Source organism: Lissotriton helveticus, chromosome 2_2, assembly GCF_964261635.1.
Source record: "Lissotriton helveticus chromosome 2_2, aLisHel1.1, whole genome shotgun sequence".
Lineage (NCBI taxonomy): Eukaryota > Metazoa > Chordata > Amphibia > Caudata > Salamandridae > Lissotriton > Lissotriton helveticus.
The window spans coordinates 338,456,827-338,484,767 of record NC_136060.1 but is presented as its reverse complement, the minus strand read 5'-3'; the positions used below and the strand labels follow the sequence as shown (position 1 = coordinate 338,484,767).

Here is a 27,941-nt window from a genome sequence, read left to right as displayed (position 1 = left end):
CCACGCAGTGAAACACATTTGAATAACGTAATGCTCTCTCTGGTAAAATTACATTAAAAATCTAGTCTCACGGGCAAGATGGCGGCCGTGACCTCGGCCGTGTAGGCGGGTGTGGAGCTCTCCTGGACCGCTACCACCTCCCTGTTCTGGTTATCCTATCCCGGGCCACCCGAAGAGACAGTTAAATCGTATAAGATTGCACAAAATTGACTTTTACCCGTATGGCGCTTATCTCCCGCCTTGAATTCCTGAGAGTGGAACTCTCTGCTAAACTATTTTGGATTTGGCGTCCCGCTCTTCACTCTCCCCGTCATCCCGCGCTGCTCTCGTCAGGATCCATCTGGCGGGGTGTTAGTCCGGTGAGCCGAAGCAGCCTGAATCAAACGGCAGACATGTCCCCGAAGGTAACAACGAAAGGAGCCGTGGCTGCATCTAAGCCCCGCGGCTCCATACGGAATGCTACTGAGGTTGAGCCGAAAAATCCGGCGGCTGGTTCTGCCGGGATCTCCGAGAAGCGGAGCGCGCTGGGGGCTCCGAAATCCACGCCTCCTTCTACTGATACGGCTCTACTCCCAATATCGAAGAAAGGGCAGAATGGAGAAAAAAAAGGGCAGACACTTCCAGATTTTTTCAGCGGCCGTTTGCCAAAAGAGAAAGTTTCTGCATCCCTCAATGACGCCAGCATACCCGAGAAGCTGCAGGACTCTGCTAAAGAAATAAAAACAGCAAAGTCTTCTGCCGGTAAGGGGATGAGTGTTGAAATTGATACTTTGTTGCTAGAACCACAGTTACATCCAGTGAAATCAATTTTGGACTCAGCGCTCACACGCGTTATTGAAACTCCTAACCTTGATTCTCAGTCGATTAACCTGTTATCACCGCAGCATATAACTAACACTTTTACATATAATGGGCTACAGGCACAGGCTCAAACTGCGGCTGATATCAACTTAGGGGCTACGCTTGCACAAAACTCAAAGGATCTGTCCATCATTGCACCCATATCTCTTTTTCAATGTATGCTGGGAACTGTAGTTCAGCCATGTACTCAATCCAATGCCCATCCGGTCTCTCTCTTGGAGCAAGGCTCTAATCTGCTGCTCCCGAATGTTACAGACCTCAACCCTGAGCTCGGTCTTGATTCAAGGGGTTCGGAGAGCACTGAGGCCACGGATAAATTCTACTCCGTCTCTGATCACTCATCAGCGGAGGAGGTTGCGGAGTTCAATGCTGAACTTGAATGGTCTGACTATGATAGTGAATCAGGGGATTGGCGCCTTAGTGAGGCTTCTAAGGATGTGAATTCAGCGGCCGCTGTTAATACAGTTCGTAAAGCCCTCGGCCCTAAGGGATTGATAAATACTGCCTGCTTGTAGGATCTAGCATTAGATCAAGCTGCAATAAATAATGACGCCACACCCGGCAACCCCTCTGGCTCTTCAATAGAAACCTCTGAGGAGGTCACCCTCTCAACGATTTACCAAACTATCATCACCCACAGAGAGGCAACAAGACAGGAGAACATTAGTACACAGGTGGCTTGTCGTAGAAAGCAAAATTCCCTTCGCCGGGTGGTGAAAACATGCACTGACATTGCCTCCAGGGTTGAGGAGCTGAGGAGCAGATCTCAGCTTTAGAGGACGCAGTGGTGGCCCAGAAAGAACTCACATCGGAGATTAAGGAGCAACATGTGGACATTCTATGGAAGCTCACGGACTTGGAAAACCGAGCAAGAAGAAACAACTTGAGAGTTCTAAGAATTGAAGAAAATAAAGAAGGCGAGGATGTTAGGCAGTTCATAGTCGAGCTCTTTACGGAGGCGTTCCCAGAAGTCACACAATGGGACTGGAACTTGGAAATACAACGGGCACATCGGTTTCCATTTCAGAAGCGGCAGACCTCAGTTGCTGGTCCTAATAAAACCTTCTCGTGAGAAAATATTTGATCTCGCCAGACCTGACAAGAAGCGGATTGTAAAGGGATGCCAATTCTTTGTTCGGCCTGATTTCTGCCCAGCTACAGTCGAGCGGCACTGGCATCTTTGCCAGCTGATTTCTCTGTTCCAGGCAAAGGGTGCTCAGGTCTTTCTACTTTTTCCGTCTAATTTGAAAGTGATTTTTGAAGGCCTTACTAAATATTTCGCATCAGAGATATTGGCCAAGGAGTTTCTTGGGACTATTTAGTTTGAACTGTCTTACTTAATCTAATTTGTTGGACTAAATTGGGATTGACTAGGGATAGGATTCCTCTTTATTTCTAAGACCAGAGACTTTAGATGACCTGATAGATAGTTCGCTAGATTTCTCTTTTTCTTTCTTCCTGTGTTCATTCTGTGGTCAGGTCTTTCGTAGTACTTTAACAGGAGGGTCCCCGGTTCCAGGAGAAATGGGTCTCACCAACCTGACCATCAAAAGGACCATGGTCCTGTTGCTCTACTTGGGGGCTTGGGGGGGGGGCGGGGTTGGGGTTGGCTTCGGGGGGGGTTTGGGGGTGGGGCTCTGGAGGCTGTTTTTGTTCCTAGAATTGTATTTGTGTTTAGGAAACATGATTTATGTTCCGATGATTCAAACATTCTGTACATCCTGTATACTCAGGTCCAGAGGGGTGGTAATCTTGTTGCATTCTTTCATTAGTAAATTGGGTCTTGGTGGCTGTTGGTCCTTCTATTTCTTGATTGGGGGGGCGGGTAGGTTCCACTGTGCCACATGGAATGTCTGTGGTTTAAATGATCCCAAGAAACGTAGGATTTTTTATAAGATTCTTCAAATTTTACAGAATGATCCAATCTGTTTACAGGAGACTCATATCCCATGGAATAAGCGTAGCTGGCTAAAATTCCCTGGTTATGAGTTAGTTGCCTGTTCTCGCCAAACATCCACAATTAGGGGTGTAGCTATTCTTCTGAAGAACGGGCTTGGATCTCTCAAAAAAGTGAAAGAAGATAATTTTGGAAGATGGGTAATTATTGAACTTTTGCTAAATAGATCTCCATTATCAGTTTGTTCAATCTATGCCTCTAATTTGGACGACTCGCAAGTTCTTAGGAGCTTAAAACTGGAATTAGTGGGGTGGCCCCATCCAATTTTATTTTGTGGCGACTTTAATATTAATGTTTCTAGTCAAATTAATCTCCTAACTTGTCGTAGCTATGTGGGCCGGAAGCCTCAAGTATTCAAGGCTCTCCAGATCCTTCTTTTGGACCACGGTCTTATAGATTTATGGCACTATCATCATCAGGATAATGATGGACACACATTCTATTCTGTCCCACACAACAAAATAGTCCGCCTCGATTATGCTTTTCTGTCTGATCAAAATGCCTCCTCGGCCTGCATTGAAGTTGTTCCTAGGACCATATCTGATCACAATCCCATAACCATCGATCTCTTATGCGACCGCCCCACTAAACAAATTAGATTATGGACTTTTGATAGAAAGCTCCTTATAGACCAGCAATATCAGGAGCGTATGGCTACATGGATCCCAGAATTTTTTAACATCAATAGGGGTACCTCCTCTGACTCTATGGTCTGGGATACATTTTAAGCAGCCTTACGTGGGGAAACTAAAAGCTTTGCTTCCCACCGTTGGAAACAAGCACAGCAACAGACTAAAGATAGATTCAAAGAGTTACAACAAGCCGAATTCGAATTGTGCAATAATATCCGCCTTGGTCATGATGTATCCAATAGCCAGAAAGCGGTTGCCATAGCAAAGTCCAATCTGTTAGAACCACTGTACCAAGAGCTAGCAGCCAAATATGTTCAATTTCGCACGCTAATGTACGAATTTGGGGAAAACTTAGGAAAGATTCTTGAAAAAGGATTACAGCAGAGGGCTATGGCGAATCGAATTGTCCGAATTATGGATCAACAGGGCTGTCTGCAAGAAACCCCTGGTGGAGTCCTGGATGTTTTTGTGAGCTTTTACACTACATTATATACAGAAGATCCTAGCATGGCTCAAAATCAAGCTGGTCTGGATGAGTTCTTTCATCCCATAAACACCTTGAGGGTAACAATCGAACAGAATGAAGTCCTTTCTCTTCCCATTAGCTGGGACGAGGTAGAAACTGCTATTAAATCCCTCTCTAATGGTAAAGCTGCCGGTCCTGATCTCATCCATCTCGAGTTCTATAAGACTTTCCTGTCGTTGGTTAGAGAAGAATTGTTAGCTGTTTTTAGGGCCGCCCAAGCCAGGGTCATTCCGGAGTCCTGGCGTCGGGCCACCATTGTATTGTTTAAAAAGAAGGGCAAGGATGACCTGAATCCTTCCTCATACCGACCGATTGCACTCATTAATACTGACAGCAAAATCTATTCTAGAATCCTAGCTTCTAGATTAGCCCAAGTTATAGTCCCCCTGGTTTCAATCCGTCAGCACGGGTTTACTGGGACACAACAGATCACATTCGGCGTGTCATTGCGCTGCTTGATTGGGCTCAGGCTACGAGCTTTCCCCTCGGGGTGATCCTGTTGGAGGCCGAGAAGGCGTTCAACAGGGTCTCCTAGGGGTTCCTTTGGGCGGTAATGCGCTGGAAGGGATTCCCTGCCGAGTTCATCCAGGCCCTTCAGGCGCTCTATCTGGCTCCAACCACCGCAATTCGTATCTCAGGGAAAGAATCCGCCTATTTTTCTATTAGTTGGGGGACTAAACAGGGTTGCCCCTGTTCCCCCCTATTATTTGCCTTGTTCATAGATCCTTTCTTGAGTCTGATCGAAAAATGTCAGGGGATTTCTCCAGTCAGGGTTCGGGGGGTGGACTATAAGGCATTGGCGTACGCCGATGATATTGTTGTATTAACTGACAGCGTTGTCTCTTCTTTTACAGCATTAGAGAATCTCGCGGGACAATTTGGTGCTATATCCGGGTATAAGCTCAACATTACAAAGACCCAAGTAATTTAATCGTCAGCTATGCCCTCCTCGCATGTTTCTATAGCTAAAGAGGCCACATATCTTGGGGTTAAAATTTCTTCTGAGGTCGATCAGATTCCAGACCTAAATTACCCCCCCTGTAATTGATTCGCTCCATAGGAAATTTGAGAGAATGGACCACCTGCATCTCTCTTTATATGGACGATGTAACATCCTGAAAATGCTTGCTCTCCCAAAGTTTCTATATCTTTGTAGGTCCATTCCACTCTTAATCTCTAATTAAATATTAGTAAGAGCTGAAAGAATATACGGTTCCTCTGGGGGTATCGCAGGCCGAGAAGGGTGTTTGATTTGATTGGTTCAGACGCTCCGTCCATCACCACCCCCTTTTGTACCGCTTTTGGCCGCCATAAGTGTGGCAGGGTATGCTCAGACGTGAGTCCCTTGCTCACTTTGCCACTGGATTCAAGCAAGCCGGGCTGAAGATGGCTGAAATGCCAGAAACCGGTCCTCGGTAGCTTGTTTCCAGTCCAGGGAAGGCACGGCTTGGCAGTTCGGGTTGGACTGTTCCCATGAGGCACAGGGTCAGACTGATTTGCATATGGCCATGTCTGAACTGGGGTGGCAGAGTGGGCTAAAGAACGGTGATGGATTAAACCCAGATCAGTTGACTGGGGGTGAGTGCTTGTATTGTCAACGCTCCATCCATCATTCCCTTGGTTTTTCTTTGTTCGCCATAAGTTGCCAGGGTATGCTCAGATGTGAGTCCCTTGCTCACTTTGCCACTGGATTCAAGCAAGCCGGGCTGAAGACAGCTGAAATGCCAGAAACCGGTCCTCAGTAGCTTGTTTCCAGTCCAGGGAAGGCACGGCTTGGCAGTTCGGGTTGGACGGTTCCCATGAGGCACAGGGTCAGACTGATTTGCATATAGCCATGTCTGAACTGGGGTGGCAGAGTGGGCTAAAGAACAGTGATGGATTAAACCCAGATCAGTTGACTGGGGGTGAGTGCTTGTATTGTCAACGCTCCGTCCATCATTTCCTTTGGTTTTTCTTTGTTCGCCATAATGCAAACTGGGCTGCTAAATTTGGGGTTCCAATAATAGACTTGAAATTCCCGCTTAAACTAGCTAGATCTGTCCTTGTTTCTGGTACATTGCGTACCCAAAGTTATATGGCTATGTTCAACCTGTACCATACCCCTGCAAAGATAGCTAGCTGGGGGGCTCCCAGATCGATTAGCGGGGTTTCTTGTTCTAGATGTAAACGGTTTTCTGCCGATGCGATACATATGTTTCATTCATGTCCCAATCTAAGTTCTTTTTTAAATGAAGTGGAAGTTTTTCTTAATCAGTCACTTCTGATTCCGGTTAAGATCTCAGCTGAATTAATAATAATGGGATATGAATACTCAACTGGCTCTCAAAGAACAAATCATACATCAGCGTTCTTGTTTATCGCAATGGCCATGATTAGACTATGCATAACATCGCAATGGTTAAACCCTGAGACCCCTACTTTTATCCATTGGAAAGCTAGGATGCTCGCATGGTACAAACTAGATTCATCTGTGCAGTCTCTGAGGGGGAGGGGGAGGCGCTTATTGGCATCCAAGAACTGGGCCCCTCTCGAGGATTGGCTTTCTCATTAACGGTCTTCTTCTATATTTAATTGTCTTTTCTTTTTTTTCTATCTCTCCCATTTGAGCTGTGTATTTAATTTGTTGTGTACATATTCTCGCTTTTTGTTTGTTTCTAGGTTCAATAATATTGCTTATTAACATGTATTCCTAAACCGTATATCTTGCTGTATCGTCTCCTGATGCCCTGTTTTCTTTTTGAAAATTTAAATAAAGCAAAAAAATAAAGAATCTAGTCTCACAATGAAGCTACGCGACAAAGGAGGTGGCATTACTCTGATGGACATAAATACATATTAATACAAGGTTAAATGATGCAGTCTAACTCAGAATTCCTACAAAATAGTTAGAACCAATGCTCTAAATACTCACTAACAAAATAAAAAGTTTGATGTTGGAATCATTACAGAGAGGAGATATTTGTCACAATGAATATGAGTACCCTCAAACTACAGTATTTTCTGGAATTTCCAAGAAGTCAGCAGGACCCAGTGCTAAGATCTATAGTGCTGGACATTGGGTTACTGGATGGGGGGGTGGATGGTGACACCCTACACAAGCAACATCCACAATCTCTGTCAGGGTAAAACACAAGCAAACCCCAAATTATTCTGTTCTTAACCCTCTGGTAGCTTGGCAGAAAGCAGTCAGACTTAATTTAGAGGCAATGTGTTAAATATGTATGCAGCACTTCAACAGTAATAACATGAAAACACAAGACAAGAAAAATCCCACACCAATTTCGAAAATTAGAGTACAAATTGATAAATGGTTTGACAATAAAATGATAAAAATACAATCAGTAGAACCAGAGATATTCAATTTTAAAGCTTTAAGTCAAAACAGTGCTTAGAAGCACAAAGCACCAACTGGTTATCTGGTCGCGCTGGACTGGGACAAAGTCACAGCTTCAGGCCAGTGGTGGCTAGTAGGGAATGGGGGTTGCGGCATGGCCAGGAGGTGACACAACTGGGAGGGTGAAAATATATATGCTCTTACCTTATCCGCCGGCTGCATCTCTCCTCTGCTTCTCTGCTCTTCCTGACTCCAGTCCGGAAAAAGCAGCAGAAAGCACCAGGCACACAAGCTCCCCTGAGCCAATCACAATGTTACAATGCAGCGTTGTGATTGGTCTGAGCTTCGTGGATGGGCACTGAGATCAGGACAGGGAGTCTGTGCATATTGCCTATCAGGCTCTCCATTACAGCCTGATACGGAATATGCAAAGTGCGCATGACTGCTTAGCCGTCCAACACAGCTGGCCAAGCAGTTAGGCACACTTAGTGTGCATAGTCCACTCCTCCTTCCTAAGCCACCAGCCCGCCCCACCCTAACCCTGCCCAGCAGCAACCAAAAATAAATAGTTAATAACGTTCAGTTATTATCATTTTATTTTTTCACTGCACCAAAAGCAGTGGGGCTGTGCTCCTCTGCCTTATCGGAGGAGCCGCCACTGCTTCAGGCAGACTGCGATGGAGCTTGGATGAGATACAGGGACCATGTTAGGCCCACTTAATAAGAGTACCTAAATCCTGTTTGGGGAGCATTAGTAGATCCTGTGTTGAGGATGCGATGCGTTGCGTTGCGCAGCGGCAGCTCTGAGGAGGCGCGGAGTAAGGTTATGCATCTTTGAGGCGGGACTTCCGGTGGGAAGTCCTGCATCAAAGATGCGTTGCGCACCGGCTGGTACCAAAGAAGTTATGGGGCTTGTGATGAGGAGTTCTGCATGGTCGTCGGGGATGCCATCAACAAGGTGCTTGTGATGTGAAAGCCTGGTTCGAGGATGTCCCTTGCAGTGGAGGATCTTAGGAGACTGGCTGAGATGCGGAGTCCTGCATTGAGAATGTGTCGCACAATGGCTGTTCAAAGCAGAGCTGCGAGGAGATTTGTCGCGTTGCGTCGGTTTTGCCCACAATATTAGAGCTGTGATGGCATCTTCAGGTCCACTTCTAAGGGTCCAGGACCGTGTGGCACCACTTGGTGGACAGGACTAACACCAGACTGAGTCAATGTGCTGGGTTCAAGGTGATTGGAGACTTTTCTGTCTTAACAGTGGGCAAGCCATCTGGCCCTTGGCACTGGTGGTCCTGAGTTCAGCCAGCAGGGTAACATTGTAGCACTCCTTCTAACCAGCACAGCAGTCCTTCTGAGTTTACCACAGGTCCAGAAGCGTACTTAAGTGTTGGGTCTTAAGGTCCAATATTTATACCTGGTGTTAACTTTGAAATAAGAGAAGACTCTGGAGGTTTCCACCTCCAGAGGTGGTTGGAATTTACTGCCTCTCTGTCCTTGCCCCATATTGGAGAATAGAACAGTGCAAAGCCTTTTGTCCGTGTTTTCAGTCAGAGACTTTGTGATGTGCAAGTGTGGTAGCAGACAGCTCCCCCTCAACAAGTCAGAGATGGCCCAACCTGTCAACACCTATGGCCCCTTGTTTTACTGTCTGGGAGCAATACCCAACTGCCAGCTACACCTAGTCATTTGACACAGGATAGAGTGAGGAGACACCAAATGGTTGGGACAAGAAAATGGCAATTTTCAAAAAGTGATATTTTTAGAGTTGTGACTTAAAATCCAACTTTACCATTAATAATTCCAATTCTTTAGACACCAAATACGACAGTCCTAACTGCTTCCAATTGAAAGTTATTAGGAAATGTCATCAGTTAACCTAATGTTATCCTATGGGAGAGGTAGGCCTTGTAGTAGTGATAAAAAAAAATGTAATAGTTTTTCACTACCAGGATATGTAAAACTTAAAAGTAAATGTCCTAATTTTTTAATACATTCCACCCTGCGTTTTAGGGCTGTCTGCCGCCTACCCAATGGGTGACTTCTTAGTTTGAAAAAGGAAGGTTTGGGCCTGGCAAAAGGTTTATTTTGCCAGGTCAAAATGGTAGTTTAAACTGCACACACACGATCTGCATTTGCAGGCTTAGGACATGTTTAGAGTGCTACTTGAGTGGGTGGCACAAGCAGTGCTGCAAGTCCACTCGCAGCATTTAATTTACAGGGGTACATGTAGTGTCACTTTACTAGGGACTTACAAGTAAATTAAAAATATAAATTGGCCAATGTTATCATGTTTTAGGGAAAGAGCACAAGCACTTTGGCACTGGTTAGCAGTGGTAAAGTGTGCAGAGTCCTAAGGCCCGAAAAACATCAAATAACAGGAGGTCTAAAGGCAAAAAGGCAAGGGAAACCATGGCAAGAATGCAGACATAACAATGACAAATTGATTATCTATAAATGCGGTATAGTTGGTCTTGTTCCCATGTAATTTGGGATCTATATGAGAAATAAGCCGTCAAATAAAAACAAGTTTAGGAGAGCACTCGTTACTATTAAAAAGATCAAAGCACCATTAGTACAACATTGTATTTAACATAAACAATGAAGGGTACTGCAGATGGATTATCTTGGGAAAGATAGGTGGTCATGTTGGAGAAGAAAACTCAAAGAAAGTGTTAAAACCTAGGGATGTAAATTGGCTATTCACTTTAAATCTAGGTCTGAACTAAAGGATCCCAAGGGAAATGGCATATGGAAAAGAAGTGGGTGGACAAATTGGTAAGTGAAATACTTGCATCACAATATAGTCATTTTTTTAACCAATGCTCAAAATATAGATACCTCCCTATAGATTAAAGTATAGTGATATATGCCTAATAAAATAGACATATTTGTTCCAACTACTTGTTCAGCAATATAGATACCTCTCTCAAGTACTGAATCAAATCATTCCGCTAATATTAGGAACAAGTATATTCAGATCATATATGCAATATCTACTTGGTAAGGATATAAGGATGAATAGTAATAAATATAATTTGATCGGTTTAGGTGTTGTAGTTTAAGAAGAGCGCTTACCAGAAACATGCTCAGGAAAATTGATTCTATTGGTTAGAGATGCCTGTGTACAGATGCAAAATAGAGTATTCCAATATGGATGCTGTAGAATTACTTAAGCGTGCAGAACGTGAGCAACATAGAAAAATGGACCAGAGAGAGTGATGTCACATGCTATCGAAAATTGGCGGCAATTGACGGCCAACCATTTGACTATGGTAATGATCCATGAGAGATATATGAGGATGCAACTAAAACTAAGCAGAGTCAGTATAACAAATATTAAGATGTCAGCATGTAGATATATTTTTTTGACTTAAGATTGGAATGGTATCAGGGAGGTACTGAAGTTGATGTAGTTGTGACCATTGTAAATATAGGGTTCTTGTTTCAAAATAACATGATGTAGGACTCTGAGAAGCATTTTAATTTAGCGAATTGAGGTTTTATTTGGTTATTATATATCAAGTGCACTACAGTAATAGAGAGTAGCTTCAAAGGTGACCATGTCACATGTTTTTAACTCTACATACAAAATGTATATGTAAGCCTGTAAAGTTTGGAAATTAAATATTATTAAGTAATTTAGATAATGAAAAAGTACAATGACTCACAAGTGAGTAATGCCATACATTATGGTAGTCTCTTTAAAAGGAAAATAGACTGTAGGTTCGTAAAATAAGAACAGTTAAGTCTTAACGGATCACTCCCTGCCATCCGCGGGAGCACTTAGCTTTATTTTATTTTATCCCTGCATTTTCACCTTGCAGCGCTTGATCGCGCTTTTTAACTCACTTGCTGCTTACCTGCCTCAGGGACCTTGCCCTCGCCCCTCCCTCCCGCGCAGCCGAGCTTGACGCTGTCGCGGCATCACTTTCACTCGCCTGCCGCCTTCAGCGGACGCTCCCCCGGCCACGCCCACTTCTTGGCCACGCCCCCCTGGGCCGTTATTTAGGAGCTGACTACGAGCTCATTCTTAACAGGATCACTCCCTGCCATCCGCGGGAGCACTTAGCTTTATTTTATTTTATCCCTGCATTTTCACCTTGCAGCGCTTGATCGCGCTTTTTAACTCACTTGCTGCTTACCTGCCTCAGGGACCTTGCCCTCGCCCCTCCCTCCCGCGCAGCCGAGCTTGACGCTGTCGCGGCATCACTTTCACTCGCCTGCCGCCTTCAGCGGACGCTCCCCCGGCCACGCCCACTTCTTGGCCACGCCCCCCTGGGCCGTTATTTAGGAGCTGACTACGAGCTCATTCTTAACAGGATCACTCCCTGCCATCCGCGGGAGCACTTAGCTTTATTTTATTTTATCCCTGCATTTTCACCTTGCAGCGCTTGATCGCGCTTTTTAACTCACTTGCTGCTTACCTGCCTCAGGGACCTTGCCCTCGCCCCTCCCTCCCGCGCAGCCGAGCTTGACGCTGTCGCGGCATCACTTTCACTTGCCTGCCGCCTTCAGCGGACGCTCCCCCGGCCACGCCCACTTCTTGGCCACGCCCCCCTGGGCCGTTATTTAGGAGCTGACTACGAGCTCATTCTTAACAGGATCACTCCCTGCCATCCGCGGGAGCACTTAGCTTTATTTTATTTTATCCCTGCATTTTCACCTTGAAGCGCTTGATCGCGCTTTTAACTCACTTGCTGCTTACCTGCGTCAGGGACCTTGCCCTCGCCCCTCCCTCCCGCGCAGCCGAGCTTGACGCTGTCGCGGCATCACTTTCACTCGCCTGCCGCCTTCAGCGGACGCTCCCCCGGCCACACCCACTTCTTGGCCACGCCCCCCTGGGCCGTTATTTAGGAGCTGACTACGAGCTCATTCTTAACAGGATCACTCCCTGCCATCCGCGGGAGCACTTAGCTTTATTTTATTTTATCCCTGCATTTTCACCTTGCAGCGCTTGATCGCGCTTTTTAACTCACTTGCTGCTTACCTGCCTCAGGGACCTTGCCCTCGCCCCTCCCTCCCGCGCAGCCGAGCTTGACGCTGTCGCGGCATCACTTTCACTCGCCTGCCGCCTTCAGCGGATGCTCCCCCGGCCACGCCCACTTCTTGGCCACGCCCCCCTGGGCCGTTATTTAGGAGCTGACTACGAGCTCATTCTTAACAGGATCACTCCCTGCCATCCGCGGGAGCACTTAGCTTTATTTTATTTTATCCCTGCATTTTCACCTTGCAGCGCTTGATCGCGCTTTTTAACTCACTTGCTGCTTACCTGCCTCAGGGACCTTGCCCTCGCCCCTCCCTCCCGCGCAGCCGAGCTTGACGCTGTCGCGGCATCACTTTCACTCGCCTGCCGCCTTCAGCGGACGCTCCCCCGGCCACGCCCACTTCTTGGCCACGCCCCCCTGGGCCGTTATTTAGGAGCTGACTACGAGCTCATTCTTAACAGGATCACTCCCTGCCATCCGCGGGAGCATTTAGCTTTATTTTATTTTATCCCTGCATTTTCACCTTGCAGCGCTTGATCGCGCTTTTTAACTCACTTGCTGCTTACCTGCCTCAGGGACCTTGCCCTCGCCCCTCCCTCCCGCGCAGCCGAGCTTGACGCTGTCGCGGCATCACTTTCACTCGCCTGCCGCCTTCAGCGGACGCTCCCCCGGCCACGCCCACTTCTTGGCCACGCCCCCCTGGGCCGTTATTTAGGAGCTGACTACGAGCTCATTCTTAACAGGATCACTCCCTGCCATCCGCGGGAGCACTTAGCTTTATTTTATTTTATCCCTGCATTTTCACCTTGCAGCGCTTGATCGCGCTTTTTAACTCACTTGCTGCTTACCTGCCTCAGGGACCTTGCCCTCGCCCCTCCCTCCCGCGCAGCCGAGCTTGACGCTGTCGCGGCATCACTTTCACTTGCCTGCCGCCTTCAGCGGACGCTCCCCCGGCCACGCCCACTTCTTGGCCACGCCCCCTGGGCCGTTATTTAGGAGCTGACTACGAGCTCATTCTTAACAGGATCACTCCCTGCCATCCGCGGGAGCACTTAGCTTTATTTTATTTTATCCCTGCATTTTCACCTTGAAGCGCTTGATCGCGCTTTTAACTCACTTGCTGCTTACCTGCCTCAGGGACCTTGCCCTCGCCCCTCCCTCCCGCGCAGCCAAGCTTGACGCTGTCGCGGCATCACTTTCACTCGCCTGCCGCCTTCAGCGGACGCTCCCCCGGCCACGCCCACTTCTTGGCCGTGCCTCCTAGCCTTACTACTAATCATGTGCCTCTACCGTTCGCGCAGCGGACGGGCGCAGCGGGCGCGCCGTTTGCGCGCCGAAGGCGCGCCTAAGGCAAGCCCGTCTGCGCCCGTCCGCGACGGGCCGGGACCAGGGGCCATGGACTCTGCCCTTCCTCTGATGTACTCTTCTGCTCAACTCTCGTCTCTCTCTACTTCTACCCTTCTCTCTCCTTCCACAGTTAAACACTTATCCTCGCACGGTATTTATGTCCCCCCCCCTTACTGGTCCATTTTTGCCCCCCCCCCCCCTTCCTTAACTTCCTCCACGCCTCCCCTCACTCGTGCTACCCCTGGTTTCCCCGCTGCCTCTGCTTTTCTTCTCAATACTCGCTCTGCTGTAAAAAACCAAACTGCTCTCTTTAACCTTTTGGACACTGACTCCCCGGATTTCCTTTTCCTTACTGAGACCTGGCTCTCTTCGGATTCACTCCCTGACCTTTTGGCCATTCTCCCTGGCACCCATTATGCTCTCCGTGCTGACCGCCCTGATGGAAAAACTGGAGGTGGAGTGGCCATGATAGTCCGCCGCTCTTTGCAATTCCAGCTCCTGCCGCATCCTAGTATTTCTGGTGTTGATTTTCTGGTGGCCCGCTCGCTTAACCTCCCGGTCCCCCTCACGGTGATCCTTCTGTACCGCCCCCCTCAAAACATGCCATCATTTGTGTCCACCTTGCAGGATCTCTTGGCCACCCTGGCTGTAAATAACTCCTCGTTACTCCTGCTCGGGGATTTCAATTTTTGGCTGGGTGATCCGAGGGAGGATTCCTCTTCTAAAGACTTCTCTGCCACCCTTCGTTGTCTTAATTTTCTGCCACACGTCTCGGTTCCCACCCACACCCATGGCCACATCCTGGACCAGATCTGGTCTTTACGTTGCAATCCCTCGGTTAATTCGATCTCCCCTTGTGTTTGGTCAGATCATTTTTTGATCTCTTTTTCTATCTACCTAGGTCACTCCGAGAAAGCCCTCCTGCCCAAAAACATCTGGGCTCGGAGTTGGAATAAGACCGATCTTAATGATCTTTCTTCCTCTCTGTCCTCATCGGCTCCCACCCTGACCAGCCTCTCTGTGGAGAATCAGGCGGATGCCATTAACATCTGGCTTTCTTCGGCTTGCGACCGGGCCGCTCCACTCAAAAAGATCAGATCAGCCCGTCCTCACGATGCTCATAAGTGGTTTTCCAACGACCTCAGATCCCTGAAATTAGAGCTCAGGCGCTCTGAGCGTCGTTGGCGCCGTAACTATTGTCCCACCCTCCGCCTCAATTACAAGGCTCTTCTAAATAACTATAAACTGGCCATCTTAGCGGCCAAATCCAAATATTTCACGGAGCGCGTAGACCTCTCGGCCAATAAATCTCGCGAGATTTTTTCACTGGTGCGTAGTCTCGCCACCTCCGACCGTGCTAGCCTTTCCCCTGCCCCTTCTCAATCTTTCTGTCATTCTCTGAATGATTATTTTATCAATAAAATAATCACCATCAAGGCTAACATTCCGATTGTGCCCCAACCTAACTTGCCGGATCACTCCCTCTCTTCCTCCTCTGTTTTGGATCACTTTAAACCCATCTCACCTGAGCTCTTCCGCGACCTTCTTGTTAAGGTCAAGTCCGGCTCACTGGCCGATTGTGCACCTGCACGGATCCTCAGAACCCTATACACTAGCTGTCCCACCCCTCCTCTAACTTTTCTCAATTCTTGCTTGGTTCTGGGTTCTGTCCCCTCTTCCTTTAAAACTGCCATTGTGCTTCCTATCCTGAAGAAAGCTGGCCTGGACCCCTCCCTTCCATCGAACTTCAGGCCGATCTCCCTTCTTCCCTATCTTGGGAAGATTCTTGAGAGCCACGTGACATCCTGCCTCTCCAATTACATCGAGGAGAACAACATCCTGGCCTCCCACCAGGCTGGCTTTCGACCTGGCCACTCTACCGAGAGTGTGATCCTCGCGGTCCTGGATGAACTGAAAGGGAAGGCCGATAGTAATCTCCCCCAGGCCTTAGTCCTCTTGGATCTGTCCGCTGCGTTTGACACGGTCGACCATGCCATTCTTCTCGACCGTGTCAGCGCAGCGGGCATCCAGGGCACTGCCCTCTCCTGGATCGCGTACTTTCTTCAGGGCAGATCACAGGCAGTTCACCTCTCCGATTTCTCTGCACCCCCCCTCCCGGTCACCTGCGGGGTACCCCAAGGCTCTTCTCTTTCCCCCCTTCTTTTCAATCTTTATATCCGCCCCCTCATTTCTTCCCTTCTCGAGCTGGGGGTCTCGGTGTACAACTACGCAGACGACCTCCAGCTCGTCTTTGATCTATCTTCTCCTACTCACTCTCTCCCCAAGCTTAGCTCTACTCTTGTCTTCATATCCCAATGGATGAGCTTCAATCATTTGAAGCTCAACCCTGACAAGACAGAGCTTGTTCTCACTGGTGGTCCCTCTAACCCCTGGTCCTCCGCTCACTGGCCCCTTTCCTTCGGTCCTCCCCCCTCCCCAGTTTCTTCTGTTCGGACCTTGGGCATCAAGATCAGTAATGATCTTTCTATGCATGCGCACATCAGCTCCGTTGTCTCCTCCTGTTTTTTTTCCCTCCGCCTCATTCGCAAAATTTCCCGGTTTTTTTCTGTTGATGCCCTCAAAGCCATCATTTCTGCCCTTATCACATCCCGCCTGGATTATGGAAATGGCCTGTACGTAGGCATTCCGGCCTACGAAACTCACCGGCTCCAGGCCATCCAGAACCAGGCGGCCCGTCTTGTTTTCCGTCTCCCTAAGTTTTCCCACATCACTCCTGCCCTCAAATCCCTTCACTGGCTCCCCGTTCACTTCAGGTCCCAGTTCAAACTTGCCTGTTTGGCTTTTCGGGCGCATGCCCGCTCTGCTCCTCTCTTTATTAATTCCTTAATCTCTTCTCATGCCCCTTGCCGTTCTCTTCGCTCGTCTTCTCTCTCTCTTCTCCACGTTCCCCGCTTCCGCAAATCCCGCACCGGAGGCACCCGCTTCTCGGTGCGGGCTCCCCAGATCTGGAACACTCTCCCTCTCTCCATTCGTTCCATTCCTATCTTCTCACACTTTCGTAAAGCTCTTAAAACTTTCTTCTTTCTTCAGGCTTTCCCTGGCTAATTCCCCCGGACCCCTTGGCAGATACGGTTGTGTTCCTTAGCGCCAGGAAGCCGCTTGGCCGCAGTGCGCTCTAGAAGCTTCTTTTTCATTTCATTTCATTTCAACGGAAATATATTTTGAGAATTATCTAATTTCTAGAACAGATGGGACTTTCTTAGACACATTTAGATGAAGAGATAACTCTGAAGAAGAACAGACATACTTAAAGTGTGCATAGCAGACAAGTAAGGGCATTTTTATATTTACTGTTCAGGCTGTTCATATCAAGTAGCTGATGGATCATTTCAAGCAGATGGAAAGCACTTATCTTGAAGTGCTTTTAGGGAAATGGTGTCATATATTAAGACGCACAAAGTTGATATTGTGATGGGTTTTCAGGTTCACTAGATCATTCAAATGAAACAATTTCAGAGCAAAAACTATCAAAGATTAAATAAATATTTATGGAGAGAATAAAGCTATAAATATTTTCTGTTTTGATACATATGTCCACTTTACCCTGGCTCGTATTCTGCCATTCTAAAAGAAAATTGGTCCTGAAGGAGGTGCTCTCCATCACAACTTAACCATCAAAACATGTGTCTACCGGACAGTGTGGATAGAGACAGTGAGGCAGTGGGAACTTGCCAGTAGACCTTACACAAGGTTGTATGAGATCATAAACACCTTAAAGGAACCTGGACAAAAATATTGTTGTATATTGTTTTACCAAATACGATGTGTGTAGTATGGAAGGTGATTGTGTGTTTATTTCAGGTAGGGAGGGGCGGACACATATAGATAAAAATTGGATTAAATATGTTATGATCAAGACATTTTCAAAGAAAAAAATCATATATTTGTATTGTAAATCTTTTCTATTTGGGCAAAAGCAATAAATAAAAAGAGGCGTTCTAAAAATGAATATGGAAATATGTCCATATTGAGGGGGTTATGTTTTGTATATTATGTTGTAATTGCCCTCCTGCAACCTCATCAATTAATGATCTACATTCAATGTTTGTGTACAACAGAGAGTACATCATCAAGTTGGAGAATAGCTATCCCCTTGGGGAATAATTAAAGAGTGTTATTCTTGAATTCTCTAGAGTCTCTGATATTTAAAGTCTATTCTCATAGTTGAGAAGACTGGCCTCTTATTTACCGACAGGGACAATAATGTAAAGGTCACATTTGAAAGAAGAATAAAGACCAGTTGAACCTGAACCTTTGGCTATGAACCTGACATGAAGTGGGGAATCCATGGTCTCCAGTTAAATGAGATGCCCCAGAACATTTGAGAACATTTGGTGCCCCAGAACAGACAGTATATAACATTTCCTGCAAGTTCTAGAGGTTTTATCATTTTTGGATGCCTGGAACAAGGTGTTTTCCCACTCAGCCTTTTGCCAGTAGGATTTGCCTGGACCTACAAAGGGTGACAAACACCATAAACATGTTTGGTAATGGTAATTGGGCCAAGGTCGTTTTGGAAATTATTTTTTCTCACAGAGATCCAATACAATTGAGACTGACAAGGTTGATCCAACCTTGGGCACCCACAGTGATAACCATAAATATTTGGAAGCAGCATTATACAGTCAGGCAGTAAAACCACACACAGTTATCCTTATTCAAATTAAAAAGGCTTGGTAGATTTCATGCTAATATAATATCCAATACGAATTGATAATGCAGACCTTCTCTTAGTGAGTTGTGAGAAATAAACGTACCTTCAACTTATTCTGAAGCTGTGTGTCCATCTGAGACAGAACTTGTTTCTTTTGCTTTAAACACTTTAGCCGATTTTGTTGAACATCATTGTGATTCATCAGCATATTTCCTTTCAGCAACACCCTAGTTAAGAAAAGGCAGCAGTTTTTTAATGTTGTTACTATGTCTAACAAATAAAAAACTATAGCACATCTTTTGCTCAGTTTTTCTCAGTTTTACCACAACTATAGATTAGGGATAGAAATTATCCTTTACATGTTACTCCAAGCACATACCAAGCAATTAACCCACAGTTCAAATGGACCAGAATATCCTAAGTATATTATAATAATGCTCAAATTGGAGATGGTTAACTTAGAATGTTGGAGACAGCACTGTTGATTATGAACAGTGCTATAAGGTCATACCAATGCCAGATGTCTACATGTAAATTCAAATAACGTAAAAAGCCAATAAGATTCGGGGTCATGGCTAGCGAGCCATCATGGCGGACGTGAGAAGCTAGAGCTCCGCCAACAATCCCTTAATTTCCCTGATTGTAATCCTGCACCGGAGCCATCCAAGCACCTGAAGTGCAGGGGTCGACCAGCATTTAGCCGCGATTACTGTAGTGGTCCCGCAGAAGCCATGGAACTGGGAGAAACCCTTCACCGATCTGCAGCCTACACAGCCAGGCTACAAAAATGCAATGGCTGGCGGGAATAAGTCACCACAGCAGAGGCAGCACCTGAGTATGGAGCGAAAGCGATCGGCACAGGCGGCAGAGTCGAAGGCAGCAGAGGAACGTGCCTGTCTGCTACCGGTGAGACTCCACACATTAGCAGAGGCCCGGAGACCGACATGGACTTGCACTCCCCGCTGGGGGCCCAGATAACAGGGCTCTCGTCGGTTTAAACACGGCCCCCACAGAAGCTGTGGCTGCAGACGAGAGGCCACGTAGGTAAGAAGCCAGAGCACCCCCGCTGGAAGCCACAGAGCTGCCCCACTGACCGGGAAAACCTTGCACAAGATTAGGCGCATGGTATCCTGGAATCACCTTATCGGGGCGAAGCACACCAAGGCTGAGTTACAGCAGAAGCCAGGAAACCGTGTGTGGCGGTAAATCCCACTCATGGCCTAGCACCGGTCAGCAGCAAAATCAGCAAAGCAGTGAGACCCGCATCGCGGCCTGGCAGGGAGCTGGAGTGGAACCGCAGAGAGCGAGGAGGCGAACTGGGGGAGCAACTGCCTGACCAAGGCACCTACCAGTAGCACAGTAAGTTAGGCCCGGGGGCCAGATTGGGCTCAGGCCCAGGCGGTACAGAGTAGGGGGACACCCAGTGGATAGGCCAGCAGTCACCAGAAGCACAACACAACTACCTGGAAATGGCCCACCTCGACAAATAGGTGGCATACATAATTACAAGGACACAGGGGAAGTGCCCCATGAGATCAAGGCAGTGCACCGTCCTTGGGGCGGCCTCCGGGAGTCGCGCCTACATAACGAGGCCCTGGGCACGCCATACCCTAGACAAGGAGTCACAGCTGGATTAGTGCACCAGAGAGACCCGGCAATATATCTATTACCTGACACATTGGAACTTGGCCTGGTCACGGATCCAAGTTAGCGCACACCTCACTGTCTACTTGTTGTGAATGCCTTCAGCACAGCAGCTAGCAATGGGCTGGTTGCGCACAAACGACCAGCAAAGCAACATTCGTACTGGCAGCTCGGAACCAGTACGTGCAGGAGGGTATGAGGCTAGCGACATGCCACATTCAACACTGGCTGCAAAACTTGATTCAGTGATGACGTTGATGGAAAAGATCGGGGCCACGCTAGACCAGACGAGATCCACCTTTTAATCCAAGATCAATAAGGTCCCCTCGGACTTTACCCTTCTACGTGCCAATCACCATAAGTTAGCTGAGAGGGTTCACTTGCAGGACAAAACTGAAACCCATTACCCAAAGCCACACCGTGGCCCTACAGGACATTTTAGACTGCATGCATGCACTGAAGAACAGGGTTGAAGATGCGGAGGGGCACTCCTGCAGCAATAACGTTCAAGTGGTGGGCCTCCCAGAGGGTGAGGAAGGGCGAAACCCAGAACTATACGTAGAGTGCTGGCTCAAAGCTATACTGTCGCCAGGGACACTGTCGCGACACTTCGCAGTTGAAAGGAAGCACCGAGTGCTGACCCACAGACCCCCCCCCCCCCAGGGGCCCGTACAAGACCAATAATCGAGATAGAGACGCAGTGTTGCAGTGAAACCCTTAAGATCACAGATCTCAAGGCCAGCGGAAACCCGATAATGGCATTCCCAGACCACACGGCGCAGGTGCAGAGGCGCAGAAGCACTTGCACAGCCGTGAAATGCCAACTTCGCGAGCTGGAGCTCACCTACTCCCTGTTGGTCCTGGCTAGGCTGAGGGTAGTGGCAAAAAGAGTGGTCCATTTCTTTGATTCGCCTGCTGAGGTATAGGACTGGCTGGAGGAGTCAGAACTGTGGATAAGGTCCTCAGCAACGGAACCATCTAAGACATCAAGCAGAAGAAATCATCGGCGAGAGAGACGCGGGAAGCCCGTAAACACGACTTCAGTGGCAACGGCCCGAACTCGGAGCAGAGGAGAATGGAACGTAAAGCCACCTTAGAGGTTGCTGCGGCACTTGCGACTATGATACACTAAGAAGCCAGAGGCAAGCTCCTCTGGGTCAGCGGCGGCACGTGGCTCATTGATCCCCAGGCCTGACAACCTGAATGACACGCAGCTGCCCGACGGCACACCACAGACTGCCGATTACATTATATGACAGAGCATGAATTCCATGCAACCTGAAACAGACTGCACACTCAAGTAGAGGCTTTATTGAAATGTTCTACTGAGATATTCTTATATGATGGCACCTCAGCTGGCTGCGCGCACACCCCCACATACAAACCTGTGATCAGTGACCACGTACCATGTGAATATACACCCTTGCACACCGGCTCGGAAGGCAGGTGGCAACACTCCGACATAGAGGGATTGCTAATATTCCAGTCAGGCACACACCACACATACCCCCACCAGACACTACACTGGAATAGTTATTGCCATTGTTGGGCATAAAGTTTGGACGGACGTCTCCATAGAGTTCGCCCCCAATAGTTACAACTGTTATGGTTTAAGCTTAGGCTTTTAGATCAGCAATGCCAGCCCGAGGTCCCCATATGCACCATAGATTCAATATTGAACTGCTCATCCCAGGTTCCCCTGAAAGGAGCAATAGCCAGACATGACGCAAGTTAACACAATCACGTGGAATATACGCAGAATGCACCCCCAAACTCAGATACTCTATATTTTCATACCTACAGCATCGCTTAACTGGCATCGCTTGCTGGAGGAAACACACATGTCACACACTGAACTGGAAAGGCTGCGCAGGAGGTGGAGAGACCAGGTATTCAGTACCACTTACTCAGCGCACGCACGAGGCACAATGATATGGATAAGAGCGGGAGCCAAGTATGTTCATGAGTGGGACATAATTGATGCTGAGGGCAGATGTACTTTTGTGAGTGAGCAGTTAAATGGCCACACAATATTTCTGGGCTCTATCTACGCCCCAAACATAGCCCAACCCTCTTTTCTTGTGCACCTGTCAGGGCGCACAAGAAAAGGTTGGTGGGAGGAGATTTCAATTCAGTGCTCAGCGTAGACCTTCATAGGTCTTTTCCGCCCCTCAATAGAACCCATGCCGCATCCAATGTACAAGCCCTCACAGACTGGCTTGCGCATTGGGCATTGCTAGATATATGGCGCCCCTTCAACCTCAGGACATGGGTTTATTCGCATTATTCTGCACTGCATGGGCTTCATGTGCGACTTGACAGGTGGTGGGCTCACAGTTGTTACTTTCACTAGCTAACAAGATAGTGTACCTAGGCTGGACCCATCCTGATCATAACCCCCTGTTGATGCAGCTATGGTGGGAAGCGGATCGCTCCCCAATACCCATGTGGTGCCTCCAGACTACTGCACTGGAGAACCCAGCATTTCGCTCGCCTCTGGAGACGGCAACTCTTGCATATTTTGAAACAAATGAAGATACAGCCAGCAGTGTGCTAATAGATTGGGAGGCATTCAAATTAATGATTAGAGGGCACTGCATGGGAGCCACATGGAATGTCTGCAAACAATTGTCTGCCTTCCTTACAAAAATAGAGCCTCAATTATTACAGTACGAGCAGGAGGGGCAAGGGACAGGCAGAGAACCACAGCGCCTGGAAACACTGCGCGCGGAGCATGCTGAGCTGCTAGAGCACTTCAGATGTCACAACTACTCTAGACACACAGCCTGTATACATTAAAACGGCTGACCAGTTAGGCTGACTTCTCTCTTGGATGATAAGGCAGGAGCACACCTGTGTTCTGATAGGGGCTCTACAGGCATCCACCAGGCTTGTGCTATACATGCAACGCGAAATGCATAGGGCCATGACGCAGCATTACACTCAACTGTATCAGTCCTAGGGGAGTCTGGAAAGGTTTCTGTGCTCCCTACAACTGCTTGCAGCAATGAACAAATATAAGGAAACGCTTAATGAGCAGGTCTCGTTAGAGGAGATCGGAGATGCCATAAAGTCCCTAGACTCCGGGAAATCACCAGGGCTGGATGGTTTGCCGGCAGAATATTAGAAGGCGTACTGAGAGTCACTTACGCAACAGCTCCACAATCAATATTTCACCGCTGTGGAGAGGTGACAACTTCCCCCCCTCTATGGTGAAGCACATCTGTGTCCTTATTAAAGCCTGATAACGACCCCATGGAGATGGGTTTATATAGACCCTTCGCCCTGCTCAACACAGACTCAAAAATATTTGCAAAGGTGTTGAAGAACAGATTAACACAGGTGGTCCCCATACTGGTTTACACGGACCAGAATGGCTTTATACCATCTCGTAGCACTTCCCTTCATTTGCAGCGCTTTTTTAGAGTGGCGACAGATGCTGTACAAGAGTGGCCAAGGGCCGGATGTCTTATATTAGACTTGGAGAAGGCCTTTGACTCCTTAGAATGGGACTACCTATTCGCAACACTTGAGAAATATGAATTAGGTGCGGGGTTCCTTCAATTAGCACGACTGCTTTACACTAGCCCCCCTGTCAGGGTCAAAATGAGCCCTTACATCTCCAATGCTATTTCAGTACGAAGAAGAATAAGGCAGGGGTGTCCTTTGTCCCCCCTTCTCTTCGCACTTGCAATAGAGCCACTACCAGAGGCAACACGGACCCCAACTGGGAAACGGTATACATCTGGGAGATGCCACACACCAGGTATCGCTCTATGCCGATGATCTTCTCATGAACATTAGGGACATAGAGAAGGTCCCTAGCCAACTGGCGCAATTATTACAGGACTTCGCCACACTCTCTGGGCTAAAAGTAAACATCCAAAAGTTCTGCATATATTCGTTCAGCAGGTTACTGCGATCCGGACCTCACCATCAATGACAGAAAAGTACAATGGAGAGACGACACGTTCAGCTAACTGGGCATACGGATCTACCGCCAGCCGAGAGACCTATTTGACAGGAACCTAGAAAGGGCACTGATGGCAATCAGGTCACAAATGCAAATTCAAATAATCAATCAATCAATCAAGTTACTTGTAAAGCACACTACTTACCCGTGAGGGTCTCAAGGCGCTGAGGAGGGGGGAGCTGCTACTGCTCGATAAGAGTTTATTGTTATTAGTTAATAAAAACCATCACAGTATACATATAAAACAATCCTTTTTAAAAATAATCGCTTATCTTACATTGGTAAGATAAGCGATTATTTTTAAAAAGGATGAACTAATATTGCTACAGCTCTGGAAAATGGTGTCTAGGTAAAAAAACATTATCATATTAAAATGTATTCAGACATTTTCACTGTTGCTATAAATGGACGTATGCCTCAATAAAAGATTCCACAACTCTAAGTGTCAACATCTTAGAACTGTTTTAGCGGTGTATAAATGTGCACTCATTGTACGAGGCAAATTCCTCATGCTATGGTATGCAGTTTACAATTCTGCTTAACTGCTTTATTGTGAATTTGTAGAAGATCTGTAGGGGCCAGACTTCTCATGATGGCTGTTCTGCACGTACGTATCCCTCTCTCATGAAATAAGTGTTTTAAGAGTGTGCGGCGTACATTACTCAGTTTAGGGCATATGGTGACCAAATGCACAAAATCCTCATTTGGAGCGTCACATAATCTGTACGTTTTTGGTCCTTTGTATCGCCACACTGGTTTGTCTGACAGGGACGGCAGTTCACCTAAGCGCATGGCCAATAGTTTTTTCTTAAGATACACCGGATATGTTAGGTGTAGATAAGCCGCCGGTTGCAATGTGACATAGGTTTGAATTGTCATCCAGGCGTGGGATCGCTGCGAAAATATGCTTTTCTCCTCAACTAGCGAATTTATTTTTGCAGTTTTGTTCATGGCTTGGCAAAAAGTAGTATGCAATAGATTCAAGTCCCATAAGTCACTCGCATTGGTTTGTTGTAAAGATGATGACAAGTATTTATTGTAACTTGAATTCACATCATTATTCACCGATTCCCATAGAGCACTAATTATTTAACTAGTCTGATTGTTTCGTAATTTATGCATGGATTTGATGAAGTGATATGGTTTGTTGTGTCAGTCCGAATTCCAAATGAATTTGAGCAGGAGAGGCTTTACTGGGCAGACCAAATACCCGTCTGTATGTTTTGAATTGTAATCTATCCAACATTTTGGATTCTTTTCCATGCATCACCATGCTTGCATAAGTAAGAGATGGAAGCAGTTTAGCTTTGATTACAGAGAGCAATGGTTGATAAGTGGGGCCATCTAGTTTTTTAGCGAGTAAACTGAATGAATGTATTAGAGCATTATTTTTTCTAACCATATATTATGTGTGCACGGAAGTTAACATTTCTATCAAAATTGAAACCTAAATATTTATAAACACTGACTTCTTCTATGGTTACATTGTCCAGCCTGATCTTTAGTGCAGCATGGGGATAATTCCCAAAAATACCTGGTTTTTGTCTTGCCAACGGACCAAGAGCGTTTGGAAGCTTCTTGCTTCGAACACTACTACTTAGCATCTCAGCTGCTGTGGGTAGCACAGTGGCTGTCAGAACGGTATCGTGCAGACAGAGCACCACACAAACCCCCTACCTGCGGGAACAGATTGTCAGACTCTTTCACCCCAGTGTGAACACTAGGCCCCTGGAACACCTGTTACTTACAGTGACATACAAATGCTTTTGCAGGAGTCTCTATTTAATTCTGTGCATTATTCCTTACGTGCCGGCGATACCCTTAGAGGGGTCCCCGAATGGTCAGGCAGTGCTTACGCCACAGACAATCAGGGGATGGCAAGAGAGGGGCAGCCAAACACTCGGAGATCTATATTGAGAGGGGACACTCATACCATACACATCTTTAGTACAGGAAGAGGGGCTCCCACCAGGGCGGTTTATAATACAACGCTCACTGACAACCACGCTCACGGCCAAATGGGGCGACATCACCTACAATACTTACATGTTATGGTACAGGGTGGGCACCTCACATGTTTGTTCGCTGCCTCGCTCAGAACCCATGCAGCGGTAAGCCTGGATTCACTCTGCCACAACTGGGAGCAAGACCTAGGTTGCCAGTTGGCAGACAAGGACTGGTACTAGAGAGTCCAACATGTATCCCCAGGAACCTGCGCTTCCGACAAATCCAGTTATACATAATCCACAGGACATATCTCACACCTGCCAAAATCTATAGGTATTTAAATTGTGAGGACGCAGCATGTCCGAGATGCGCTGAACTGGGCGCTGATCTGATACACATGCTCTGGAACTGCGCTCGGATCAGCGCATACTGGAGTGAAGTAGCCACTGTGTTATACACCTACACTGGGAGCCAGCTGCCTTTCGAGTGGCCAACATATTTACTACACAAAATTCGTAGAACACCCAACACCAAAGTAACATTCAGGTTCCTGGACCTAGGAATGGTGGTAGCCAAGAGGTTGATTACTAAAAGGTGCAAAGCACCAGATCCCCGCATGCACAGGCGTGTCGTAACTCATTACTAACTACTATTGGCCAAAGAGGAAAGCCTTGCCATCAGGCACGAGGAGACTTTGGGTCAGCGACAGGTCCCCTTTGCAACATATTGGGACGTGCTTTTGGCTGAGTTGCAGCAGAACGCGGACGGAGACTTGGGAAACTCCACTGCTGAGTAACCTACAGGTAGACACCATAAACATGTGCTTCGACTGCGTATACGCCACAACACCTAGCCAGCAAATGTACACTGGTGGTACTAACGCACGTTTACACGCACCAAGACAGGGAGGTAACGAGCAGTAAATTGACAAAGAAACAGTATGCCAAACCTATGTAGGGAAGCGGGAGGAGAACTACTAGCTTGGCTAATGTTTCAATTGTTCCTTCTCCTTTGTTAATCTATAAGGACTGATCGGACACTCGCACTAACCTATATCTTCCTTTTTTCGTATTTAAATAAATCCAACAGTATGCAGTACATAGTATGCAATGACAAATACTAACTAAATGACGGTAACGCTTCTAAGCTCACAGCAACCATCAAGTAATGCCAGATACATTTAACATGGTCAAGGATCACAATACCAACTATATCGTAACCTGTAATGTATCTGGGACTTGCTAGTGTACTGTATCACATATGTTTGTACAAAGAATAGTATTGTATGTATTTGCAAATTCTGGGAAAATGGTAAATTCAATCAAATAGATTTAAAAAAGCCAATACATTTCCAGCTGCAGATAACATTTCATATTCCTATATTTTATTGCAACGTTCAATTACCCAATAGTAGTTTGTATCAATAAGAAGACACAGTGTCATTGTGTCATAAAGGTCAGGGCTACAATAATTTAATGTCCATGACAAATGTGTGACTTTGTGCAGGAAAAATATGTTCATAAAATATATGTTGCATGATAAGATTATGATTAGACATTTTAACATATTTGATGGATGCACCACTCGGTCACCATGTGAAGTGAAACATGCAACGTGGAATCTTAAAATAAGTTAAAATTTACATACAAAGTTTGTTGATGTGCAATACAAAATAATGAGGAACCAATGTAATGTGAAGGGGATTGAGCGTATGTAATTCTACAACAATACTAGTATATTAAAAGCCACACCAACAACCAAAGATTAACTTTGAAGTATCCATGCTCAAGTAAAACTTCTATCTTTGTTAGCAACAGGTTAGGAATTAGATTCTTCGTATTAAAGTGCCTATGCACTCTTTCATTGTTAGCATGCATACATATCTCGATACTGGCTATACTAGCAGGTTGCCAGAATTGACTTGCAATTTACTACTTCTTTTTTTTATTAGACAACTTCAGATTCCCAAATAGTAATCATTCTGCTGTAAGCGCAGCCACTGGGTATTTTATTGCTTCAATTTCCTACATATTATCAGACCCTAGGGGCAGTCAGTGACC

At 46.7% G+C, this 27,941-nt stretch overlaps 1 protein-coding gene across 1 annotated transcript in view; it reads right to left on the bottom strand.

Moving 5' to 3' along the window:
- EVC (EvC ciliary complex subunit 1) overlaps positions 1 to 27,941 on the bottom strand; it is a 675,738-nt gene that overhangs the window by 30,659 nt on the left and 617,138 nt on the right. Inside the window, exon 18 of the mRNA XM_078678487.1 lies at positions 18,421 to 18,544. Coding sequence (XP_078534613.1) covers positions 18,421 to 18,544 — 124 coding nt within the window. The remainder of the gene's footprint in view (positions 1 to 18,420; positions 18,545 to 27,941) is intronic.